General features: G+C 49.6%; 1 protein-coding gene across 1 annotated transcript; it reads right to left on the bottom strand.

The window, feature by feature from the left end:
* Positions 1-5514: 5514 nt before the first annotated feature.
* Positions 5515-8831, bottom strand: LOC109778723 (omega-3 fatty acid desaturase, endoplasmic reticulum). Its single transcript, XM_020337300.4, has 8 exons — positions 8035-8831; positions 7830-7919; positions 7673-7739; positions 7468-7560; positions 7196-7381; positions 6996-7076; positions 6312-6449; positions 5515-6186 (listed from the first exon to the last, which is right to left on the bottom strand). Exons 1-8 carry the CDS (start codon positions 8508-8510, stop codon positions 5998-6000), a joined length of 1320 nt encoding a protein of 439 aa, XP_020192889.1. The 5' UTR covers positions 8511-8831; the 3' UTR covers positions 5515-5997.
* Positions 8832-23166: the final 14335 nt, after the last annotated feature.

The raw sequence follows: 23166 nt of genomic DNA, 5'->3' as shown, positions 1-23166 counted from the left end.
CATTATTAAGAATGCAAAATCCAGCAGTCAAATAACATCAACCCGGGAGTAATGCAAAAAGAAAATCAGAGTCCGCATGCCTCTCGACAGTAATTCTGCCAGATAACCACTAATCCTATATTACTAGACTACAGCAAAACGAAAAATACACAACTCGTAGGCTACTCCTTCAAGAAGGAATCACGGCACGTGCGCCGATGGTGGCGAGTCCAACACAAGGTTGCTCCGGATTCTCATCTCCAAAGCCAAGCTTCGATCCACCACCTTCAGCAAGAACACGGCGTAGGCACGCGTTGACATAGCCTGATCATAGATCTCGTGTTTCCACCATAGTGCATAAAGTCATCGTTGAAGTCGTATGTACCATCATCCGTTATCCGGGTACCGACGCCTCGATAACCGAAATACCTCTAGAGAAGACACTAGAAGACAGACGTCCTATACCGCCTACCTCCTGCCACCATCGCACCACCTTCGATCCAACAACAACATGCTAGACATGAGATCTCCGCCAGAGCCACCGTGCAGCACGTGCCGGTAACAGGCATGACTTGACGTCCCCGCATGAAACGTCGTGCGTAGCGTCCGTCGGAGGCTTCACGTGCCGGCGATGAGAGGAATAGAAGATGGCGAGTGAAGATGGGACGGCTCGCATTTGCTCACCGTTCACTATTACCTTTTCCAAGTACTTCTTACCATTGTCTTAGTGGCTATATAAGCTCGGCGCCACAGGTGTAATGGCCATTCATCTAAGTGAGATCGACTCAAAACCCTGAACATATAACCTACTCCCTTCGTTTCTAAATATAAGTCTTTATAGAGGTTTCAAATGGACTACAATATACGGATATACATAGACATATTTTAGAGTGTAGATTCACTCATTTTGCTCCATATGTAATCTCTTGTTGAAATCTCTACAAAGACTTATACTCCCTCCGTCTCAAAATAAGTGTCTCAAACTTAGTTTTTTTTCTCGAATACACACGAGTGTGTGTATCATATATTATAGAAGAAAGGGAAAGAAACCCTCCACTGTTTAGTTACATGAATATGTTACAAAGTCGGATTGATCCGATCCACCATACAACTAACTCTCTCCGGACTACTCGCCCTGCGCCCACTCGTTCGCAGCCTCGTAGAAGGCCTCCATTCCTTCTCGTATCAGACCTGCCTGCTGCAAACTTTGCTCTCGTCTACGATCTTGCGCAGGACCTGTGGGAGGCAAACCGTGGCTCCATCGAAAGTTATGCCGTTCCTGTGTTTCCAAATCTCCCACATGGTGAGAAGGCAGATCATGCGTATGCTCTTGCCCCACCGACCTCGCGTATCCTACCGGGCACACCAATCCTATAGCGACTCACGGGCCTGCGGTGCTCCTTGAGCCATACCTAGGGCCGCGAAAACCTTGGCCCATATCTTCCTCGCAAAAATGCACTCGATAAGCAGGTGGCTGATGGTTTCGTCCTGCTGATCGCATAAAGGGCACGAGGCCCGATGCGGGAGGCCTCTTCGCGCTAATCTATCCGAAGTCTAGCACCCGTTCATGATGGCCAGCCATGCGAAAAATCTGCATCTCAAAGGGGTCTTCGAGCGCCATGTGAAAGCTGCTATTGGGGAGACCTCGAGCCCGGGGAATTTTGCTGCATATGCCGATTTGGCCGAGTATTGGCCGTCCTGCTCCCAGAACCATGTGATACGATCCCGCCGCTGGTCATCAAGCTGTATTGCCGCTATCCTGGGCCATATGCGCATGTACTGGTCGAGGGCCTCGACGTCAAGCGAGGGACCAATATCTCTCGCCCAACGCTCCTCGACGATTGCCTCATAGACTATTCTGGAGTGCCTCGTCCTGGCCGGAATGTGCTTGTAAGCTCGCGGCGCTAGCTCCTGCAGCCGGTTCCCGTCAAGCCACCTATCCTCCCATAACAGCGTCTCCCTTCCATCTTCAACCTCTGCCCGCGTTGCTGCTTGGAATAGGCACTTGAATTCCTTTGGCACGGAGAAGGCGAATTCCGCCCATGGCATGTATTGATCAGTCTGTTGCAACCATAGCCATCGAGCTTGCAGGGCCACATTCATCCACTTAATGTCTAGGATGCCCAGGCCTCCTGCCCACTTGGGCCTACATACTCGTTCCCAAGCCACCATGCAGGCTCCTCCGCCTGCCTCTGCTTTTCCACACCATAAGAAGCCGCGACAAATCTTGATCAGTGCGGAGATTGTTTTTGGCGGTAGCTCCATGGCAAGCATTGTGTGAATCGGGATCGCCGAGAGAACCGACTGCATTAGAAGGGCACGGCTGCTCTTCGGGAGCGTCGCCGCCTTCCAGTGTGGCAAGCGCGTTGCTAGCTGCTCCACAAGGCCCTGGAATTGTGTTGCCGTCTGCTTTCTGATGGACAACGGCAGACCTAGATACTTACATGGGAAGGATGCACTCGAGCAGCCCAGTGTGGTGCAGACAAGATCCATCTCCTCCTGAGAAGATCGGATGGGTATAGCCGCTGTTTTCACCATGTTTACTCTGAGTCCAGAGGCCTGCCCAAAGATGCTTAGGATTGAGGTACATACTGTGAGATCCTGGCTCGTCGACTTGATGAATAGTGTGACATCATCTGCGAACATAGATAGGCGCTGCTTGAGGCCCGACCGAGCGAGGGGGGTAAGGATTCTGGATGCTTCCGCTTTCTTGAACATGTGCTGTAAGGGCTCCGTGCATAGTATAAACAACATTTGGGAGATCGGATCCCCTTGTCGTAGGCCGCAACAGTTGTAGATTGTAGTTCCAGGCACCCCATTGACCGCGATTTTAGTTGTTGATGTCGACAGTATTCCATAGATCCAAGCTATCCACCTTGGCCCGAAGCCCATTTGTTCCAACACCTCCAGTAGGAACGGCCACTGAATGGTGTCGAAAGCCTTTGATATGTCAAGCTTCACCAGCACCGCGGAGCTCCGTAGTGCGTGTAGGCGGCGCGCCGTGCCTTGTACGAGCATGAAGTTATCGTGTAACGATCGGCCCCTCACGAAAGCGCTCTGGTGGTTGCCAACTAGACGCGGCAGCTCCGCAGCCAACCTTGTTTCTAACACCTTTTCAAAGATCTTGATTACCCCGTGTATTAGACTCACAAGCCTGAAATCCGTAAGTTCCACCGCCCCGTCCTTCTTTGGCAGTAGGGATACTAATGCCTTGTTGATGGCGCCCAGTCCGCGCATATCTTCTCGGAAGAATTGGTCCATCGCTCGCATGAGATCATCTTTTATGATATGCCAGCATGAGGCATAAAAACGCCCCGTAAATCCGTCCGGCCCGGGGCTTTGTCCGTCGGCATACCTTTGATGATTTTCTCCACTTCCTCGTAGCAGAAAGGAGCCTCCAGATGGGCTAGGTTCCGCGCCGGCAGGCTAAGCTCCTCCATATTCAGTGTGAATTCACGCTCTGGGGCCGACCCGAACAATTCTTTGTAGAAATCATCCACTGTGGTGGCGATCGTGTCCTGGCTGGTTAGCATCTGTCCGTTGGACTGAAGAGACAAGATTGCGTTCTTGCGCTGCCTATGGCATGCCTGTCAATGGAAGAATGCCGTATTTGCCTCGCCCTCTGTCCATTAGCGTCTGTCCGTCTCAAACTTAGTACAACTTTGTACTAAAGTTAGTATAAAATTGAGACATTTATTTTAGGACGGAGCGAGTATATAGTAGTATACGAGAATGGATATCGTAGGGAAGCATATTCATTCCCCCTTTTGGTTCCTGGACGAAACTTAGCTAGCTTGCCATCCCAAATTCACCCGCTATCATATCACACTTGGGACAATCCACATCCACTACGCCTACACACAAATATGGGTGTTGCTCTGACACAAATCTGCTGCTGCAGGAGGGAATGTATACGCTTGAGGCTTGAGCGCACACGCTCGGAGGAGACAACCGAAGTGGGAAAGTTTGAGTGACAGCGACCACAGGTTTTTTTTTTGCATGGAATTTTGAGCTTTATTCAAATGAATACATTCGCTGGACAGTCAGCTAGAAGGCTGTTGATCAGGAAGCTGGGAGTTTCCGTAAGCCAGCTTTCGGTAGCAGTCACCATGCAAGCACGTTTTGCACAAAGGTGAGCTGAACCATTAGCTGATCTACTTACACGTTGAATTACAAAAGAATGAAAACTAGCAGAAAGCTCATCAATTTCTAGAAGAGTTGGTGCCACAACTGAACGACTGTTGAGGCGAGTGTTCCAGAGGTTAACCACCTCCAGGCTGTCAGTTTCCAACACCACATGCAAGAACCCTCTGAGATTTGCGAAGATGACGCTGTCTCGAACTGCCAGGGCTTCTGCGATCATGGGGTCAGTCACTCCAGGGTGCGGTTTTCACCAAGCACCCAGCAGGGCCGTAGGTGACCGTGCCACGCCACCAGCTCCACTTTTCCCTTCGTCATAAGCGACCGCTGCGTCGGTATTGATCTTGATCTGGGCTGGTTCTGGAGGGCGCCAGCCATGACCTGGGAGAACGATCGCATGTTGCAAGGGGATATCCAGCAAGGCCAAAGCTTCTCGAGTGAGTCTCACCGAGTTGGCCGGATCCAGTTTGTGTCCATCGATTGCGGGAAGTCCAAATGGACCACACCACAGTGATGATTGTTGATCTTTCTCTTGTTGAGAACCTTGATTCACATAAAATATCAGAGGTCCAAGTTGGTGGTGAAGCCGCGGAAGTTTGATATCCAGAAGCTGGCGCGCTTCCTCCCAAAATCCTCGGGCATGCTGTAAGTCTTCATCATGTGACTGACAAAGTTTGCATAAGCTTGTATCTCGAATATGCCGATACTTGAGCGTGCATTCGTGCGGCAGAATACCACGGAGTACCCTCCACCCGGCTACGAGAAAGGTAAAGGCGTACAACAAGAGCCTTACGTCTTTTCCTTTTGTATTCTTCCTTTTTTTTTCCTTTTCTTTTGTATTCTTACTTGATTGGGTCCTTTCCCCGTGCAAGAGAGAGTGGGACACAAAGGGTCGCCGTCAGAATTCAGTAAGCACGGGTCGGTTGTTCATATGACGGGGAGGTTGCGACGTCAGGACGAGGAGAGGAGGCTGCGATGCTGCTGTGACGGTGCTGCCGTGCATGCCATCAAAAGAAAGAAGAAAGTCTGAAGTTGGAAGGGTGCGGTCAGAGTCAGAGAGGAGCAGTTTTGTCGTGTGGGAAACTGCGAATGCCTTTCTTTCTTTCTTTACTCAGTCTACTACGGTGGTAATAAGTATATTCCCGTGCGTGCAGAACGTAGAAACGGTCGTTCTTCCGGCGGTGCGATTCAGAGGGGGTGAATGTGCGTTCATATTGGCAGTCAGGTCAGACATCACATGAGAGAAATCCCGTCTTTCTGTTCAACAAGGAACACATGCACTCCTATTTTAGGTCAGCATACGAGATGTGAGTAGCAGTGAGCAGCAGCAGAGCCACAAACTAAAAAGATTGTTTTTTCAAGAGCAGGAAGAGCATAAGAAAACAATGACAATGATAATAGCCTTCCCAACTGTGGGAAACAATCGATCTTTCTCTCTGCAAGTACATTTTACAAATTTCATTTACTGTTCTGTACTAGTAGCTCTTGTCCAAAGCATCGGAGCCAGAGGTGGTCTCCTCCTTCAGTCATTGGAAAGGGCTAAATTTCTTGCCTTTTTACAAACAGATTGAACTGCCACCTCTCTAGGGAAGCCCCGACAGTTGAGATTTTACTGAATGAGAAGACAAAAAATATAGAGATAAGATGTACAAGGGGACTATACCAGCAAGCAGATCAAGGCAAGCCTTGAATGGAGCTGCAATTGCTCTTTTACAATGGCTATACTTCACAACTTACTACGTACATTCGTGTTTCATGATGTACATTCATGGACTCACCAATCCGAGATCCCAGGAGCCTGGTCAGGGTGTTTAACTCTTAAGTCACAACCTCCTGAGGAGTTGAAGTATGACCTAGTAAACCTGCTAATGTTTCAGCTCAATCAGAGCTCTGTGCACAAGTACTCGTTTCTGACTCACTTTGGTAGTAAACTATGTCACCCGTGTCGCTAACATAGTGATCCTCCTTCAAACTCCGCGATAGCACCTGCAGTAGGTGGAATGGGAGAGGAGCCGACTTCTCTGGTTCTTTGTAGTACTTGCCAAGAACTGGCTTTGCTGCCTCAGTCTGCAGGTTACATCCAAACCAACATCTAGTTAGCAAAGGTAGCTCTAGTCTCTAGAGAATGCCACATATTTTGATGCATGTTCCAGAAAAAGGCAAGAGCTAAGGAGCAGGGGATGGTGGCTTACCGCCTCGACAAGATGGTAATGCGGGATTTGCGGGAAAAGATGATGAATGACATGCGTGCCAATGTCGTGGTGTATGTTGTTGATCAAACCGTAGTCCCGATCAAGTGTTGTCAATCCTCCGCGCAGATAGCTCCATTCCTATTAGTTTGCAAAGCGATATCAATAAGAAATCAGACTAGGATTGTTAAGCAATTATAAATGAAAACCATATAAACTGAAGCAGCTACTGGAAAATATTATATCTTTAATTTCTAACATTCACAACTAGGATTACTCTCTGACTGAAGGAAGCATTTGTCACTTAGGCATAACATGATACCTATCTAAGTACCACACATGTAGAAAGGTTGAATTACAGAACAGAAGACCAGAAGAACTAACAATTTCGAGGAGAAGTCAGAAATAAATGTAATTGAACAGTCAATATATGTTGGCAGGATGTGCCCTTATGAACCTTCCACTAAATATTTTTAAAAATTATACTGTACTATGTTTGCCATTTTCTTTAAGAACATCGATTATGTTTAGTTTTCTGTTCTCCACGTATATATTCTACTTAAAACAGCAAACAAGTATTTCCTGTCATTTTAACAAATAATAATGGACCATGCCATTGATTTTGAACATTAAGCAGTTTTCCAGAAGCATTGATTAATTGCAAATCTGATTCACCATGATATTTACCTTTCCACGATACCAGGGAACCTTGTCTTCATGACCATGATGGTGCAAGTATGTGACAAAATCCAGCCACATAACAAATATCTGCACAGGGTTCACCAAAATTAATCACTGGAGTTCTTCACAGTGTACTCTCTTGATGGCTTATCCAAATTCTAAGTTTGCCAAAATTGGGCATGTGATGAAAGGCATGAAGCTCTTACCACATATGGGATTGCATAGAGCTTTAGAATCTTAAGAGGCCCCATCACAAAGGTCAGACCTGCGAGAACCCCTATCATTGCAAGCCAGGATGCAGTGGATGTTAGCACATCCTTTTTCTCATTAGGTTGGAATAAATCGCTGTTCGGGTTGAAGTGTGAGCCTTCCTTGCCAGGGCTCCTCGCAAACTGCACCGAACAAGAATTTACCATGTTAGAAAACAAGACCAGCCAATTCACACGTCGTGGTAAAATCAAGCAGCTTTATGCCTCACCAAGTATAAGGGGAATGCAAGCATGGGAAATGGCATGCTGAACCGCAACTTCTTTGTCATATTGTCCAGGCTATTGTACAGCCTCTGGGGTAGCTGCAAATTATCACAATTCAAGGAATCATCAAGCACGATTCACCAAAACGCCGCCTCTATGAAGAATTATGCATGCATGAATCGACCGAGAAGCAAAGAGCCAAAGACCTACCGGGTGCCAGGATTCGTCCTTCTCCACATGGCCGTGGTTCTGGTGGTGCGTCCTGTGGCTGATCCTCCTACAATTACATTCACACAAGACACCGCCTTTCTTAGCATCAATAACAATGCCACAAGAAAGAAGAAAATACAACATGCACTCATCGTACCAGCCGTTGTATGGAACGAGAATTGAGGAATGGAGTATGTGGCCGACCACGCTGTTCAGCTTTGGGTTGCTTGAGAAGCTCCCATGCCCACTGCAAACACCAAACAGTCGTTACAGGACAAGAGACAAACATTGTGGTTTCAGGCTAAAACCAGCATGGAGGTCCAATCTTTGGGTCTGGGGTACGGAGGGAGGACGGCCCGTACCAGTCGTGTCCCAGGACGAATAGCGCCCAGAACATGGTGCCCTGCGCGGCCCAGTAGAGCGGCCAGACGAGCCAGCTGTCGGCCCGCGCGGCGGCGGCGGCGAGGCCGAGCACGACCAGGACGTCGCGCAGCACGTAGCTCATGGACCGCCACGGGTCCTTGACCCAGCAGTGCTTCGGGATGGCCGCGCGGATCTCCGCCAGGCCGAACGGCGGCGGCGCCCCCGGGTTAAACCCGGCCGAAGAGCCCCCGGCCTCCTCCGCTCCCCCGAGGCCCCTTTTATCCTCCTCGAAGACGGAGGCGAGGCGGGTGGGCGCGGCGACGCGGAGCGCCCAGTCGCGGTGGATGGCGGCGGCCGCGGGGCGACGCGGCCCCGCAGCGAGGTGGGGAGGCGACGGCAGCGCAATGGCGCTGCCGCGGCTGCGCGCGCGGAGCGGCGTGAGGCCGCGGCAGTCGGAGAGGGCGAGCCGGGCCATTGGGCGACGGCACCGCAGCGATGGATGGCTAGCTAGTCCAGTCGTGTACCACCACGGCCGCGCCGGCCGACGAGGATCTTGTGCGTCCGGGAGGGTGGAAGGGACTGGGGTTAGCGGTGGTCGGGATCGGCAAACGCGAGGTTTCTATATACGCGCGAGAGGGAGAGAGATCGCTGGCGCGTGCGAGGGAGCGCGCGCTGGCGAGGCGGGGCGGGGGAACGGGGGAAGGGGAAGGTGCGCGTCGGCATCGCGATGGAACTGGTATGGACTATGGAGTTGGACGCGGTGCGGTGGACTCGGACCGGGATGGCGGTCGAGCCCGGCTCCAGCCACGGGAGCTGGCACGTGTGAACTGCCGCGGGTGGACTCTGACGCCGCTAACTTGTTTTTTTGACTGGTTACTTTTTTTTTTAACTACTAGTGCTTTTTTTTGGAAAAGACCCCGGACGTTCGGATTTTGCCCACGGCAAATAGAACGTTTTTTATGTCAACTTTAGTTAATGTAATTATCAATTAAATTTGTCATCCTCATGTCAACTGCTATAAAAAACGTTCAATTTACCATGGGCAAAATCTAAATGTTTGGGACTTATCGTTTTTTTTCTTATATTTCCTTTTTCAATATAGGAGACTCGTTTATTTAAAATTAACTTTTTTTCACGGGAAGGTCATAAGGCGAAGGCGTTTGATAAGCTGCACATTTTTGGGCTTCCGTGGCAATCCATGTCCAACCATCTGTCGTAGAACACAAAGGGAGATGTGATGCATTGCCGCCACCAAAATTGTCAATTCACGTGTGTTAGGGCATATCTCTCTCTAGGTAGTTTTGGTGATTGATGACAATGTTTTTGCGGACTAATCGTGTGCGTTGAGTATTTCAGAGATTCATTCTTTGGCACGAGACGATTCTTTCTCCTCGGAGCTTTATGTGAAGACGGTGTAGTCTCTTTCATTTCGGTTTGGTGGACTTGAGTCGTAGGAGACATCGTACTATCAAGAGGGGTCCGCAATGGAAAAGCTAGGGTGGAATCAACACGTACACGTCTTTGTTGCACCCCAGCTCCTTTCCTCTCCTTGGAGTTTGCTGTTTTAACAGAAGTGGAGACTGTGAGGAGAAAGCGGTAGTACCGCCGCCAGAGCGGTAGTACCGCCTATGGTCCTCAAGCGGCAGTATCGTTGTCCCACAGCGGTACTACCGCTCCGGGGCATAGGCAGAAGTACCGTCCTGGTTCGGCAACGCTACCGCCTCGATTCGAGGATGTATTTTCTGGTGTCGGGTTGTGCGGCAGTAGTAGCGGCAGTGGCAGCGGTAGTACCGTGGCTACCACCCCTACTAGTGCCGCCCATACCCCCCCTCTCTCTCTCTCTCTCTCTCTCTTGTTCTCCCTCTGCTTCTTCTACTCTCAATCTATGCGGTAGTACCGTTGGTGGTCGCGGTAGTACCGCTGCGACCAGCGGTAGTACCGCTCTGTGCGGGCTGAAGAGGAGGGGTAACGGTTGGATTAGTTCCCCCACTATAAAAAGGAGGTCTTCTTCTCCAAGTTGACCTACCTCTTTTTCCCCCAAGCTCCATTGTTGCTCCAAAGCTCATTTTCGCCCGATCTCTCTCCCTAGCCAATCAAACTTGTTGATTCTTTAGGGATTGGTTGAGAAGGCCCGGATCTACACTTCCACCAAGAGAAATTTGATTCCCCCCACTAATCCTTCGCGGATCTTGTTACTCTTGGGTGTTTGAGCACCCTAAACGGTTGAGGTCACCTCGGAGCCACATTCCATTGTGGTGAAGCTCCGTGGTATCGTTGGGAGCCTCCAATTGAGTTGTGGAGATAGCCCCAACCTTGTTTGTAAAGGTTCGGTCACCGCCTCCAAGGGCACCAATAGTGGAATCACGACATCTCGCATTGTGTGAGGGCGTGAGGAGAATACGGTGGCCCTAGTGGCTTCTTGGGGAGCATTGTGCCTCCACACCGCTCCAACGGAGACGTACTTCACTCAAAGGGAAGGAACTTCGGTAACACATCCTCGTCTCCACCGGCTCCACTTTTGATTATCTCTTACCTTTACTTGTGCAAGCTTATATTGTGTTGTATCCCTTGCTTGTTTGTGTGCTTGTTATTGTTACATCATATATGTTACTCACCTAGTTGCATATCTAGACAACCACTTTGATGCAAAGTTTAAATTGGTAAAGAAAAGCTAAAAATTGTTAGTTGCCTATTCACCCCCCTCTAGTCAACTATATCGATCCTTTCAATTGGTATCAGAGCCTCGTCTCTTTATTAAGGACTTTTTCGTCCGAAGAGTATGGTTGACACCGTAGACGGGGGGGAGGAGCACCCTGGTGTGATTTCGTCCTCATCTACGGCCGATGGGGGATCCTCGGTCTCTCGCGAGGAATTCAATGCAGCTTTGGACACATTGAAAACCTCCACGACGACCGAGGTTGAAGGCATGTTAAAAATGTTTTTAGAAGTCCTTAAATTATCCACCGCACCAATGAAAGTGGGTGATCCCGCTACCAAGGTGACGGATGCTAACTCCGACAAGGGGGAAGCTACTAGTGATAAAGTTCCTTTATCTAGTGGTAGAAGTGGAAATGGCATCTTTGCCCATATTGAACCTCCAATTACTTATGGAGGGCCGGTTCCCTCCACTCATTTGAATCATGTTGGTCCTCCTCCTAAGTTTGTGAAAAATGAGGATTTTGCCTCTTGGGTCTATCGCTTTAAACGTCATTTAAATCATAGTAATACTGATCTTTGGAGAATTATTGAGCAAGGTTTCTACCCGCATGACCCAAGCAACTTCACCCCTAGAGAAGCCGCGGATAATCAATTCAACGAGTCCGCCCTCTTCATTATCCAAGATGCAATTCCATCCGAAGATATTGCGCATCTCCGACCCTTCACCGTGGCCAAGGAAGCATGGCAGCATGTTGTGTCCATTTACAAGGGAAGCGCAAGCATTCAATGCTCCAACTATGAAGTGGTGCAAGATGAAGCCGATGAGTTTGCGATGAATGAAGATGAAGAACCTCGTGAGCTCTACCAGAGATTAACCACTCTCGCGGTCTCACTCCAAGATCATGGGAGCAAGGATACGGATGACAATTGGATCAAGCGCAAGTTTCTGAAGGCCATGATGCCCTACCATAAGGCCATGTCATCCGTCATCCGTCAAAGGCCGGACTTCCATACCTTGTCCTCAAGTGAAGTGTTGGATGAGTTTGTTTCTATGAGAATCTTGGACAAGACCGCCGACAATGCGGTATTGCATTCTCAATGGGTAAAGAAACCCAACCTTGCTTTGAAGGCCAAGGCTAGTGTGGAAGAAGAGGATGAAGAGGAAGAAGAGGAGCGTAATCCCGAAGATACAAAATATGCCTATCATGAGCACATGGCTCTCGCTTCAAGGCAATTTTGGAGCAAGAAGAACTCAAGGCCCAACTTCAACAAGAACAACTCAAGTGGCGCCAAGGGCAAGCAACGTGTAAGGACATGCTATAATTGTGGCAATGTGAGCCACTTTGTTGCGGAGTGCCCATATGAGAAGAGGGAAGACAATGGTGGCAAGCTTATCCGAAAAGACAAGGCCAAGTCCTTCCCCAACAAGAACAACTTCACCAAGAAGACTCCTCCCAAGGGGTTGGTGGCACAAAAAGAGTACAATGAGGATGATGATGATTATGAAGACGGTGAGACGGTTGCCATGGCCTCCATTGCCATTGCCACAACTCCACGAATGTCCCTCTTCGATTCACCCAACGAGAACATCACCGCCAAGTGCCTCATGGCCAAAGCCACCAACAAGGTAACCCCCAACATCAAAACCACCATCACTACTAATCCCTCTTTGATGGATTGCCTTGATGAAAGTGAGGGGTCTAATGAAGAAGAAAATGAATTTGAGTCTTTTATGAGTAAGCTCAAGGGTAAATCCAAGAAGCACTTTGTTGCTCTCTTGGAACAACTTGGTGAAGCCAATGACATGATCGAGGCTCACGAAGAAACCATCTCTAAGATGGAGGGGCATAGTCGTTGAAGGAAATATGCCCTAGATGCAATAATAAAGTTATTATTTATTTCCTTATTTCATGATAAATGTTTATTATTCATGCTAGAATTGTATTAACCGAAAACTTAGTACATGTGTGAATACATAGACAAACAGAGTGTCCCTGGTATGCCTCTACTTGACTAGCTCGTTAATCAAAGACGGTTAAGTTTCCTAGCCATAGACATGTGTTATCATTTGATGAACGGGATCACATCATTAGAGAATGATGTGATGGACAAGAACCATTCGTTAGCTTAGCATTATGATCGTTTCAGTTTCATTGCTACTGCTTTCTTCATGACTTATACATGTTCCTCAGACTATGAGATTATACAACTCCCGAATACCGGAGGAACACCTTGTGTGCTATCAAACGTCACAACGTAATTGGGTGATTATAAAGATGCTCTACAGGTGTCTCTGAAGGTGTTTTTTGGGTTGGCATAGATCGAGATTAGGATTTGTTACTCTGTGTATCAGAGAGGTATCTCTGGGCCCTCTTGGTAATGCACATCACTATAAGCCTTGCAAGCAATGTGACTAATAAGTTAGTTGCAGGATGATGCATTACAGAACGAGTAAAGAGACTTGCCAGTAACGAGATTGAACTAAGTATGATGATACCGACGATCGAATCTCGGGCAAGTAACATACCGATGACAAAGGGAACAACATATCTTGTTATGCGGTTTGACCGATAAAGATCTTCGTAGAATATGTAGGAGCCAATATGAGCATCGAGGTTCCGCTATTGGTAATTGACCAGAGATGTGTCTCGGTCATGTCTACATAGCTCTCGAACCCGTAGTGTCGTGGAATTGTCACGGCAGATGTCCTCGAGCTAGGACTTAGTCGTGGAGCCATCGCAGCTAGGAAGCTTGAAGGGGTTATGTGGGACAAGGAACACGAGGGTTTATACTGGTTCGGCCCCTTACGGTGAAGGTAAAAGCCTACGTCCAGTTTGAGATGTTATTGTCTGGGGTTATGATCGCCAGGGAGCTAACAGCTATGCCCGGCTCTCGATTAGATTGTTGTCGCCCTTAAACCGCTGCCGGGTCCTCCCTTTATATAGGAAGGCTGACGCCCAGCAGCCCTTAGAGTCCCGGCCGGCTCATAAGAGCGTCCGGCTCGGACTCTAAACAATACTTGCCTTACACTACAAGTCTACTATAACAATGATTGTAACTACAGGCTTTAAGCCATATCCGGGTCTCAGCCCATCTCTGGCCCATCATCTGAAACTTGGCTCCGGGCTTCTGGCGTCGACCCTACGAGTAACCCGGCCCCTCCTGGCAGGTGACTCTAAGGTCTATATCCTCAACATTAGGCCCCAGATTGACTTGAGCCGGCTCATGTCACTCTTCAACTCTGCCGACCGAGAAAATATCCGGCTCACCTTTCATGTGGAGGCCATAACCCGGAGTGACATCATCCTCTGGACTCCGGATAATCCGCCGTGACGTCATCCTCCATTAAGTCCGTTTTTTACTCTGCCAGATCCGCAACGGATCTTCGCTTTTACTGTCTTTCCGAAAATCGAGGCGCCGTGAGGGGGAGATAACCACGCCGTGGTCTCCTTGAACCTCGTGCCCACTTATGACCCTGCCTTATAAATAGGCCGGCCCAACACTTCACATCTTACGCTTTCCTTCTTCCTCCTCGCGCCGTCGCTCTTCTGCCCGAGCTCCGTCACTGCCGCCGCCGTCGCTCCCTCGTCCTTCATCAACCCGGCCGCTGCATCAACCTGACTCGGACCAGATAACGTCGGCGACCTCCGCTCTTCTCCAGCTCCGGTGAGTCCCCTCTGCCTTACCAGCATAGATCTAGGACAAAGTTCGTCTGTGTTCTTCATGTTCGTCACCGTAGCCACAAACTTCAGTAGCTCTTGTAGTCACCGTAGTTAGTTGATCTTTAGCCTTGCGTAGAACCACCGCGGTAGATGTTTAAGACTCATTTCATCTGCAAGAACACCTCTTTTCACTGCATAAGGACTGTGTTCAACCTCAAGAACTTCCCCTGCTTCTGTTTTTAGGTCTAGAAAAATTTCATCTCGCCCGACCATTTTGATCCGAAAAAGTTACTGCCATATGTGAAATCTGTTTTACCACACTTAGTAAAAATTGCAGCCCTTGAATCTTGACGGCTTATATTTCCGACTTAAAGAAAACACGCGCTGTAGAACTTTCCGGTTTAAAGAGAACCATGCTCTGTAGATTCCTCCGGCTTAACTGTAGTAAACCGTAGTTGACCCACTTATTCTGAATGTTCCTACGGCTCAGATAACTCACCGTTCATGAGTATATATCATTAGTCCCCTTCATAAGCCGCCACTTTAATTTGAACCATAGATCTCCGGCTTATAATTGACCCGGATACTTTTCACTTTATTATAGACCACCAACCTTCACCATGCCTCCCAAGGCCCCCATCACTTGCAACTGGACGAGATCCAATGTCACTGAAGAGACCCTAGCCAACTTTGTTAAGTCCGGGTATCTGCCCAAGAAAGAAGTGATGTCCTACCGTGCCCCTGATCCGTCAGAAGAAAGACCACAGCCGAGAGACGGGGAGGTAGTAATCTTTGCGGATCACATGAGCCGGGGCTTCGCACCGCCCGGCTCAAAATTCTTCCGGGACGTGCTCAACTTTTTTGACCTTCGGCCTCAGGATATAGGACCCAATTCCATATCCAACATCTGCAACTTCCAAGTCTTTTGTGAAGTGTATCTTGGAGAAGAGCCGAGCCTGCTACTCTTCAGAGAGCTGTTCTATCTGAACCGCCAAAATGAGTGTGCCAACGGGCCAAGTCTAGAATTAGGCGGCATATCTATCCAGCGACGTAGGGACTGCCTGTTCCCTTATGCAGAGCCGCCGAGCCATCCTAAAGACTGGAATATGACTTGGTTCTACTGCCAAGACACATCCCCGGCTGACGAGAATCCACTGCCCGGCTTTCGCCCAACACGCCTGGAATCCACGCACCCGTTATCCGACAAACTTACTGCCGCGGAACGCCAGCCTCTGCTTCCAACGATCAACAAGATCAAGGCTCTGCTAGGCAACAGCCTGAACGGAATTGATCTAGTCCGGGTCTGGATCTCATGGCGGGTGATCCCATTGAGCCGCCGCCCCGGCTTAATGTGTGAGTACACCGGGCGAAAGGATGACCCGCAGAGGCACAGTCGCAACGATCTTCCGGAAGACGTTGCTGAAGAAGAGACCAAGGCTATGTTAAACGAGAGCCTGGCAGACTGTGGAAGAACCGGGCTAGCCCCGTTCTGCAAGACCAATCCAGCCCCAGCGGTAAGCCGCTGACCTTAATCTTTCAACTTCTTTTGCACGTCACCTTGATCTGGACCGCTTTAAGAATTCATTACTGTACTTCTCAGGCTGATGACAAATTCTGGCGGGTCAAATATGACCATGAGGCGGCCAAGAAGGCCAGGAAGGCGAAGAAAGCCGCCAAGAAATCCGCCCCACGCAGAAAGGGAAGCAGACCCACCGCTTCGGAGCTGCTGCAATTAAGCGACAGTTCCGAGTCAGAGGTAACCTTTAAACCTTTAAACTCTTGCCATATTTTTTGCTTGCTGCTGTCCACCTTATCAACATTTTGCTTATTGACAGGATGACACCGGCGCCAGTAACCCGGTGATTGAAGAGGTAACATCACTTTCCTCCGACTCGGAGCCTTTGCCACAGCTGAAAGTCTGAAGAGTAACCCGGAAAGTAAGCTTTTCTCATCCGTTAGCTCATCAAGACCCTCAATTTATTTTGAAGCAGCAGGTTCACGAAAGCCGGCGTCACACCCGGGCCCGCAAGGACACCGATCTCTCCGCCGGGTTACCCGACGCAACAAGGAAGCGTCGTACTGAGGTTTTTTCTCACCTGTACCCTTTCCATCCGTTGGCGGGTGTCATCCGTCAGCCACTCAACTCTTCTGACTCTAATTACCAGGAGACCTCCCCCTCTTCGGGTGACTCCATGCAGTCAAGTCTGCCGGCCTTCAAAACTGCACCCGGGTAATAACAATCTCCTTACATTATCCGGCTGTACTTTACTCTTTGTATGCCTAACCCTTCTGTCTTTTCAGTGCCCAGGCAAAGCTCACCAAAAGAGCAAAAAAGACCAGGTCAGCCGGAGTGCTCGACTTGCCTGAGCCGGAGACGACGGCTCAAGAGCCGCCAGCTGCCGCCGCCCCCGAAGCCACCAGTCTTATGGACACGGCACCTGAAGCGCCTGCCTCAACTGCCAAGACCACAACCGAAGCGTCGGTCAACCCGGAGGCCTCCGGCTCCGCCCCTTCCACTGATGACCCGGACGTGGTAATTACCCGGACGGAGTATGTTGAGCCGGGGAGACCGACCGCGCTGGCCAAATGCTCTGCGAAGGGGGAGCTGCTGCAGCCCCATCGGGTGAATCTGGATCTCTCCAACTACACCAACTTGAGCATTGGAGAGCTCGTCTCTGGCTACATCAGCCAAGTTCACAAGAGCCGGGACGCCGAAATCGCCATGGTCAACCAGATCCAACAAAAATCTGAGGTAACCTTCTGCTGTCCTCTTATTTTTTGCATAATGATCCTTGCCATGCTAGCCCCCAAGTCTGCAACTTATACTTGAATATGCTGTAGACTTAGATTTCGGCTTACTTAACTGAACCGGCAGTACGTAGATAGATACGTTCAATATGCATTAGCCCCCAAGTGCCAAGTGTCTTTGCTTGGAAAGCGCTTGGGACTTATAGAATGCCTACTAACAACCCGGAGATATATGCAGGCTGTTGGCAAAAAATTAGAGTTGGACCTGGCGGATCTCAAAAGCCGGCTGAAGACACAAGAAATGGAGACCCGGAAGGCAAACGCCAAGTTTGTCCAGCATCGCCGCTCAAGAAAAGCTGAAGACTGAATTCGATGCTGAGCGGAAGTCCTGGACGGAGGAGAAAAACGCACTGGTGACCCGGGCCGAACAGGCGGAGAAGGCCCTCACCGAGAAGAACGTTGAACTCTCCGGCCTAAAGCGCCAGGTTTCCCAAATGGTGGCTGCCATCTTCGGTAAGTCGCCTCGCCGGCTTTCATCAAGTCTGTATATGTTATGATTCATCCTTATCGCCGACTTACCTAATCTTTATTAAACAGGCTCCAGAAGCGCCAACCTGAACCAGAGCGTGGTCACCAAACTAAAGGCTGTGTACACCCTGGTAGAGCAGCTCTACACCGGGTCACAGCGGGCTCTAGCGGTGGTGGCCTTGTCGAATGAGGTGCCAACACACCTGGCCGAAGTCCTGCGCCGGCTCGCAATTCTGCCACAGCGGATCCAGGAGCTACGACGGGCATCCGCGAGAGCCGGAGCAATCGCCGCGCTGAGCCGGGCTAAGGCATTCTTGCCAGAGCTAGACCCGGCAGATATCGCCCTGGGTTACCCCAGCCTGAAAGAAGACGGCTCAGCCTTCGACCAAAAGGACTTCGCAGCATGTGTGAAGGCTGTACGCCCGGTGGCTACCCTCATCGGGAACGACACCGACTTGACCAAGTATCAGCCGGGGTTTGACGCGGAGAATCGAAGGATTCCAACCCCACGCTATGAAGCCCTCAACCTGATCCCTCCGGCTCGCCAGCACACCTTCGCCCCGGAGATTGACCCGGCCGGGTTAATCGGCGAAGAAGCCCAGTTCGAAGCTCTCAGCGGCATCGACTGGAAGTCGTCCACCTTCGAAGTCTTGGGATCAGGCGGAGCAGAAGACGAGCCGGGGACTTCAACTCAGCAGGCGTCATAAAGTGGCTGGCGGTTCACCGAGCAATGCTCCACCCTTGAAACTAAAAATTTTTGTAATAGAATAGGTGCAACAATTTATCTCTGCCGTGCCATCGTGCACGTAATGAATGCTGAAACCTCTTGAAGTTATTCTTTTGGTGTTCCTCCGGGTTATAATTATCCCTTTGTCCTTCTCCACCTTAAAAAAGTACCTTCAAATATCTACATAGAAAGGTAAATCACAAGTCTCGAGGCGGCTTACCGCCCTGAGAATCAGGTGTTTAAAATGTATAACCCGGCAAACGAACCCAAAAAGACTGGTCGCTAACTATACTCTGATCATAGCCGTGATAACACACTTAACGGCCTGTAACATACTTCCGGTTTAAATAACCCGGATAGCTTGGTTGGCACCTTAACTCGAAGTTACCTGTCTTGATGACATCCCTGATGTTCAACTAACAAGATAAACCAAAATTAAGCCGGCAAGTGAAAGCCGGCCGCACATACTTTGACATGATCAGAGTAGACTTATGATAAAATATAAAAACTTAGGGGCTTCCGGTTCGAATACGACCAGAAACCCAGTCCAAAGGGGTTAAGCTAAGATTCGGATGCGATCATATAGCCCCCAGTGGGTGTGGTGATGCCAATCAAGAGGGTATCGACAGCTGTGTTCTCTTTGGTTCGAATACGACCCATGTTTGAACAGGAAGCCCCCAAGTGATTCTGAAAATTGTTTAACGACGCTGATTCGAATACGATCCACGTCGGTTCTCAGAGGGGTTTGCACTGTGATTCAAATATGACCAAAGGCCACCTCTCAATGAGCTCGGCACTTTGCCAATCAAATGGGTATCGACAGCTATATTCTCTTTGGTTCGAATACGACCCATGTTTGAACAGGAAGCCCCCAAGTGACCTTACTGCTTACGGCTAGACTCGAATACGATCATAAGCCGGATCCTCCTTTCAAATTAGCATGTAAAAAATGACACACATAATTGAAGGAGAAAAAGGACAGAGGTCCTGCTTTATTGCTTATCATAATATATACAAACTGAGATAAGTATGTACACCACAAGAGCCGGTAGGTCAAGCGTAGTAAGGCCGAAGCTGAGCTATGTTCCACGGCCAACGGGTCTCTTCCTCAGACTTACGTGAATCTTTATGCTCCCGAATGTCAATGAGGTAATACGACCCGTTGTGCAAGTTCTTACTGACCACAAAGGGCCCTTCCCAAGGTGGGGATAACTTGTGTGCATCTGTTTGATCCTGGATGAGCCGGAGCACAAGGTCGCCTTCCTGGAAGACCCGGGACTTGACCCGGCGGCTATGATAACGGCGCAGGTCCTGTTGGTAAATCGCTGAACGGGCTGCTGCCACATCACGCTGTTCGTCCAACAAGTCCAGAGCATCTTGGCGCGCCTGTTCATTATCCGTCTCAACATAAGCCGCCACACGAGGTGAATCGTGACGGATGTCGCTGGGGAGAACTGCTTCTGCTCCATAAACCATGAAGAAAGGTGTGAAGCCTGTAGACCTGTTAGGAGTAGTGTTGATGCTCCATAAGACGGAGGGCAACTCCTCCACCCAACAACCCGGCGTCCGTTGCAAAGGGACCAAAAGCCGGGGTTTAATGCCCTTCAGAATCTCCTGGTTAGCTCTCTCAGCTTGACCATTGGATTGGGGATGAGCCACTGAGGAAACATCAAGTCGGATATGCTCTCGTTGACAAAACTCTTCCATAGCGCCCTTGGACAGATTGGTGCCATTGTCAGTTATGATGCTGTGTGGAAAGCCGAAGCGGAAAATCACCTTTTTCATAAATTGAACCGCCGTGGCTGCATCGCACTTGCTAACTGGCTCGGCCTCCACCCACTTTGTGAATTTGTCAACCACCACCAAGAGGTGGGTTTTCTTATCCTTGGACCGTTTAAAGGGCCCAACCATATCAAGCCCCCATACCGCAAAGGGCCAAGTGATTGGGATCATCCTCAACTCCTGAGCCGGCATATGAGCCCGTCGTGAGAACCTTTGGCAGCCATCACATTTACTGACCAAGTCCTCTGCATCAGCGTGAGCCGTCAGCCAATAAAAACCATGTGGGAGAGCCTTGGCCACAAGAGATTTTGAACCGGCATGATGGCCACAATCCCCTTCATGGATCTCGCGCAAGATCTCTTGACCTTCCTCAGGGGAGATACAACGCTGAAATGCCCCTGAAACACTGCGATGATGCAACTCACCGTTGATAACAATCATTGACTTGGCCCGCCGGGTTATCTGCCTGGCCAACGTTTCATCTTCAGGCAACTCTCCCCGGGTTATATAAGCCAGATATGGCATTGTCCAGTCTGGTATGACGTGCAGAGCCGCCACCAGCCGTGCCTCCGGGTCAGGGATAGCCAAGTCCTCCTCGGTAGGCAACTTAACCGAAGGGTTATACAGGACATCCAGGAAAGTGTTCGGCGGCACCGGCTTGCGCTGAGAGCCTAGCGGGCTTAAAGCATCAGCCGCCTCGTTCTTCCTGCGATCAATGTGCTCCACTTGATATCCCTGAAAGTGCCCAGCAACGGCATCAACCTCGCGGCGATAAGCCGCCATGAGAGGATCCTTAGAATCCCAGGTGCCTGATACTTGTTGAGCCACCAAATCTGAGTCCCCAAAGCACCTTACCCGGCTTAAGCTCATCTCCTTGGCCACTCGAAGACCGTGGAGTAAAGCCTCGTATTCAGCCACATTGTTAGTGCAAGGAAACATCAATTGTAGCACATACTGGAACTTGTCACCCCTAGGGGAAGCCAACACAACGCCAGCCCCCGAGCCTTCCAACTGCCTGGACCCGTCAAAATGAATAGTCCAGTACGTATTATCCGGCTTCTGCTCGGGCACTTGTGACTCTGTCCAATCGTTGATGAAGTCCACCAAAGCCTGAGATTTAACAGCAGTGCGTGGCACATATTTGAGGTCATGCGGTCCAAGCTCTATAGCCCACTTAGCAATTCTCCCTGTAGCCTCTCTGTTCTGGATAATATCCCCGAGAGGGGCAGAACTGACCACAGTGATGGGATGACCCTGAAAATAATGTTTGAGTTTCCGGCTTGCCATGAACACACCATATACGAGCTTCTGCCAATGCGGGTACCGCTGCTTGGACTCAATAAGCACCTCACTGACATAATAAACCGGCCGCTGAACCGGATGCTCCTTACCCGTCTCCTTACGCTCCACCACAATAGCCACACCGACGGCTCGTGTGTTTGCCGCCACATACAATAGCAGGGGCTCCTTATCAACAGGAGCAGCAAGGATGGGGGGCTCTGCCAGTTGCTTTTTCAAATCCTCAAAGGCGGTATTAGCTGCATCATTCCAGACAAAGTTATCAGTTTTCTTCATCAACTGATATAAAGGCATAGCCTTCTCACCCAAGCGGCTTATGAACCGGCTTAAAGCAGCGATGCGACCAGCCAAGCGCTGAACGTCGTTTATACACGCCGGCTTAGCCAGGGAGGTGATGGCCTTGATCTTCTCCGGGTTAGCCTCAATGCCTCTGTCAGAAACCAAGAAACCCAAGAGCTTACCTGCAGGAACACCAAAGACACACTTGGCCGGGTTTAGCATCATCTTATAGACCCGGAGATTATCAAAGATTTCTCTTAAATCATCTATCAGGGTTTCCTCTTTGATGAACTTAACCACAATATCATCCACATATGGATGAACATTGCGCCCGATCTGTTTATGAAGACAATTCTGTACACAACGCTGGTAAGTCGCCTGTGCACACTTGAGTCCAAAAGGCATAGACACATAACAGAAGGCTCCAAAGGGAGTAATGAACGCCGTCTTCTCCTGGTCCTTAACTGCCATCTTAATCTGATGATATCCGGAATAAGCATCCAAGAAACTTAAGCGTGCACAGCCTGCCGTAGCATCAATGATTTGATCAATACGGGGGAGAGCAAAAGGATCAGCCGGGCACGCCTTGTTCAAATCCGTATAGTCCACACACATTCGCCAGGTGCCGTTCTTCTTGAGTACGAGCACCGGGTTAGCCAACCATTCTGGGTGAAAAACCTCAGCAATGAACCCGGCCGCCAAGAGCCGGGCCACTTCTTCACCAATAGCCTTTCGCCTCTCTTCATTAAACCGCCGAAGGAACTGTCTGACCGGCTTAAATTTCGGATCAACATTGAGAGTGTGCTCAGCGAGTTCTCTAGGTACACCTGGCATGTCAGAAGGTTTCCACGCGAAGATGTCCCTATTCTCACGGATGAACTCGATGAGCGCGCCTTCCTATTTTGGATCCAGATTGGCACTGATGCTAAACTGCTGAGATGAGTCTCCTGGAACAAAGTCAACAAGCTTAGTTTCATCAGCCGATTTAAATTTCATCGCCGGCTCAGCCTCCGTAGTTGGCTTCTTCAGAGAGGTCATGTCTGTCGGGTCGACATTGTCTTTATAAAACTTTAACTCTTCTGTAGCACAAACAGACTCTGCATAAGCTGCATCGCCTTCCTCACACTCCAGAGCCACCTTCCGGCTGCCGTGAACCGTAATGGTTCCATTGGGACCCGGCATCTTGAGCTGTAAGTACACATAACACGGCCGTGCCATGAACTTGGCGTAAGCCGGCCGTCCAAATATAGCATGGTATGGACTTCTTATTTTAACCACCTCGAAGGTCAACTTCTCCACTCTGTAATTATTGTCATCACCGAAAGCCACTTCCAATTCGATCTTGCCAACTGGGTAAGCCGACTTACCAGGCACTACCCCATGGAAGATAGTGTTTGACTGGCTGAGGTTCTTATCAACTAACCCCATACGGCGAAAAGTCTCATAAT

This window comes from Aegilops tauschii, chromosome 4 (genome assembly GCF_002575655.3).
Source record: "Aegilops tauschii subsp. strangulata cultivar AL8/78 chromosome 4, Aet v6.0, whole genome shotgun sequence".
Classification (NCBI taxonomy): domain Eukaryota; kingdom Viridiplantae; phylum Streptophyta; class Magnoliopsida; order Poales; family Poaceae; genus Aegilops; species Aegilops tauschii.
Note: the sequence above shows the minus strand (reverse complement) of the source record. Positions and strands in the feature narration are given on the sequence as shown.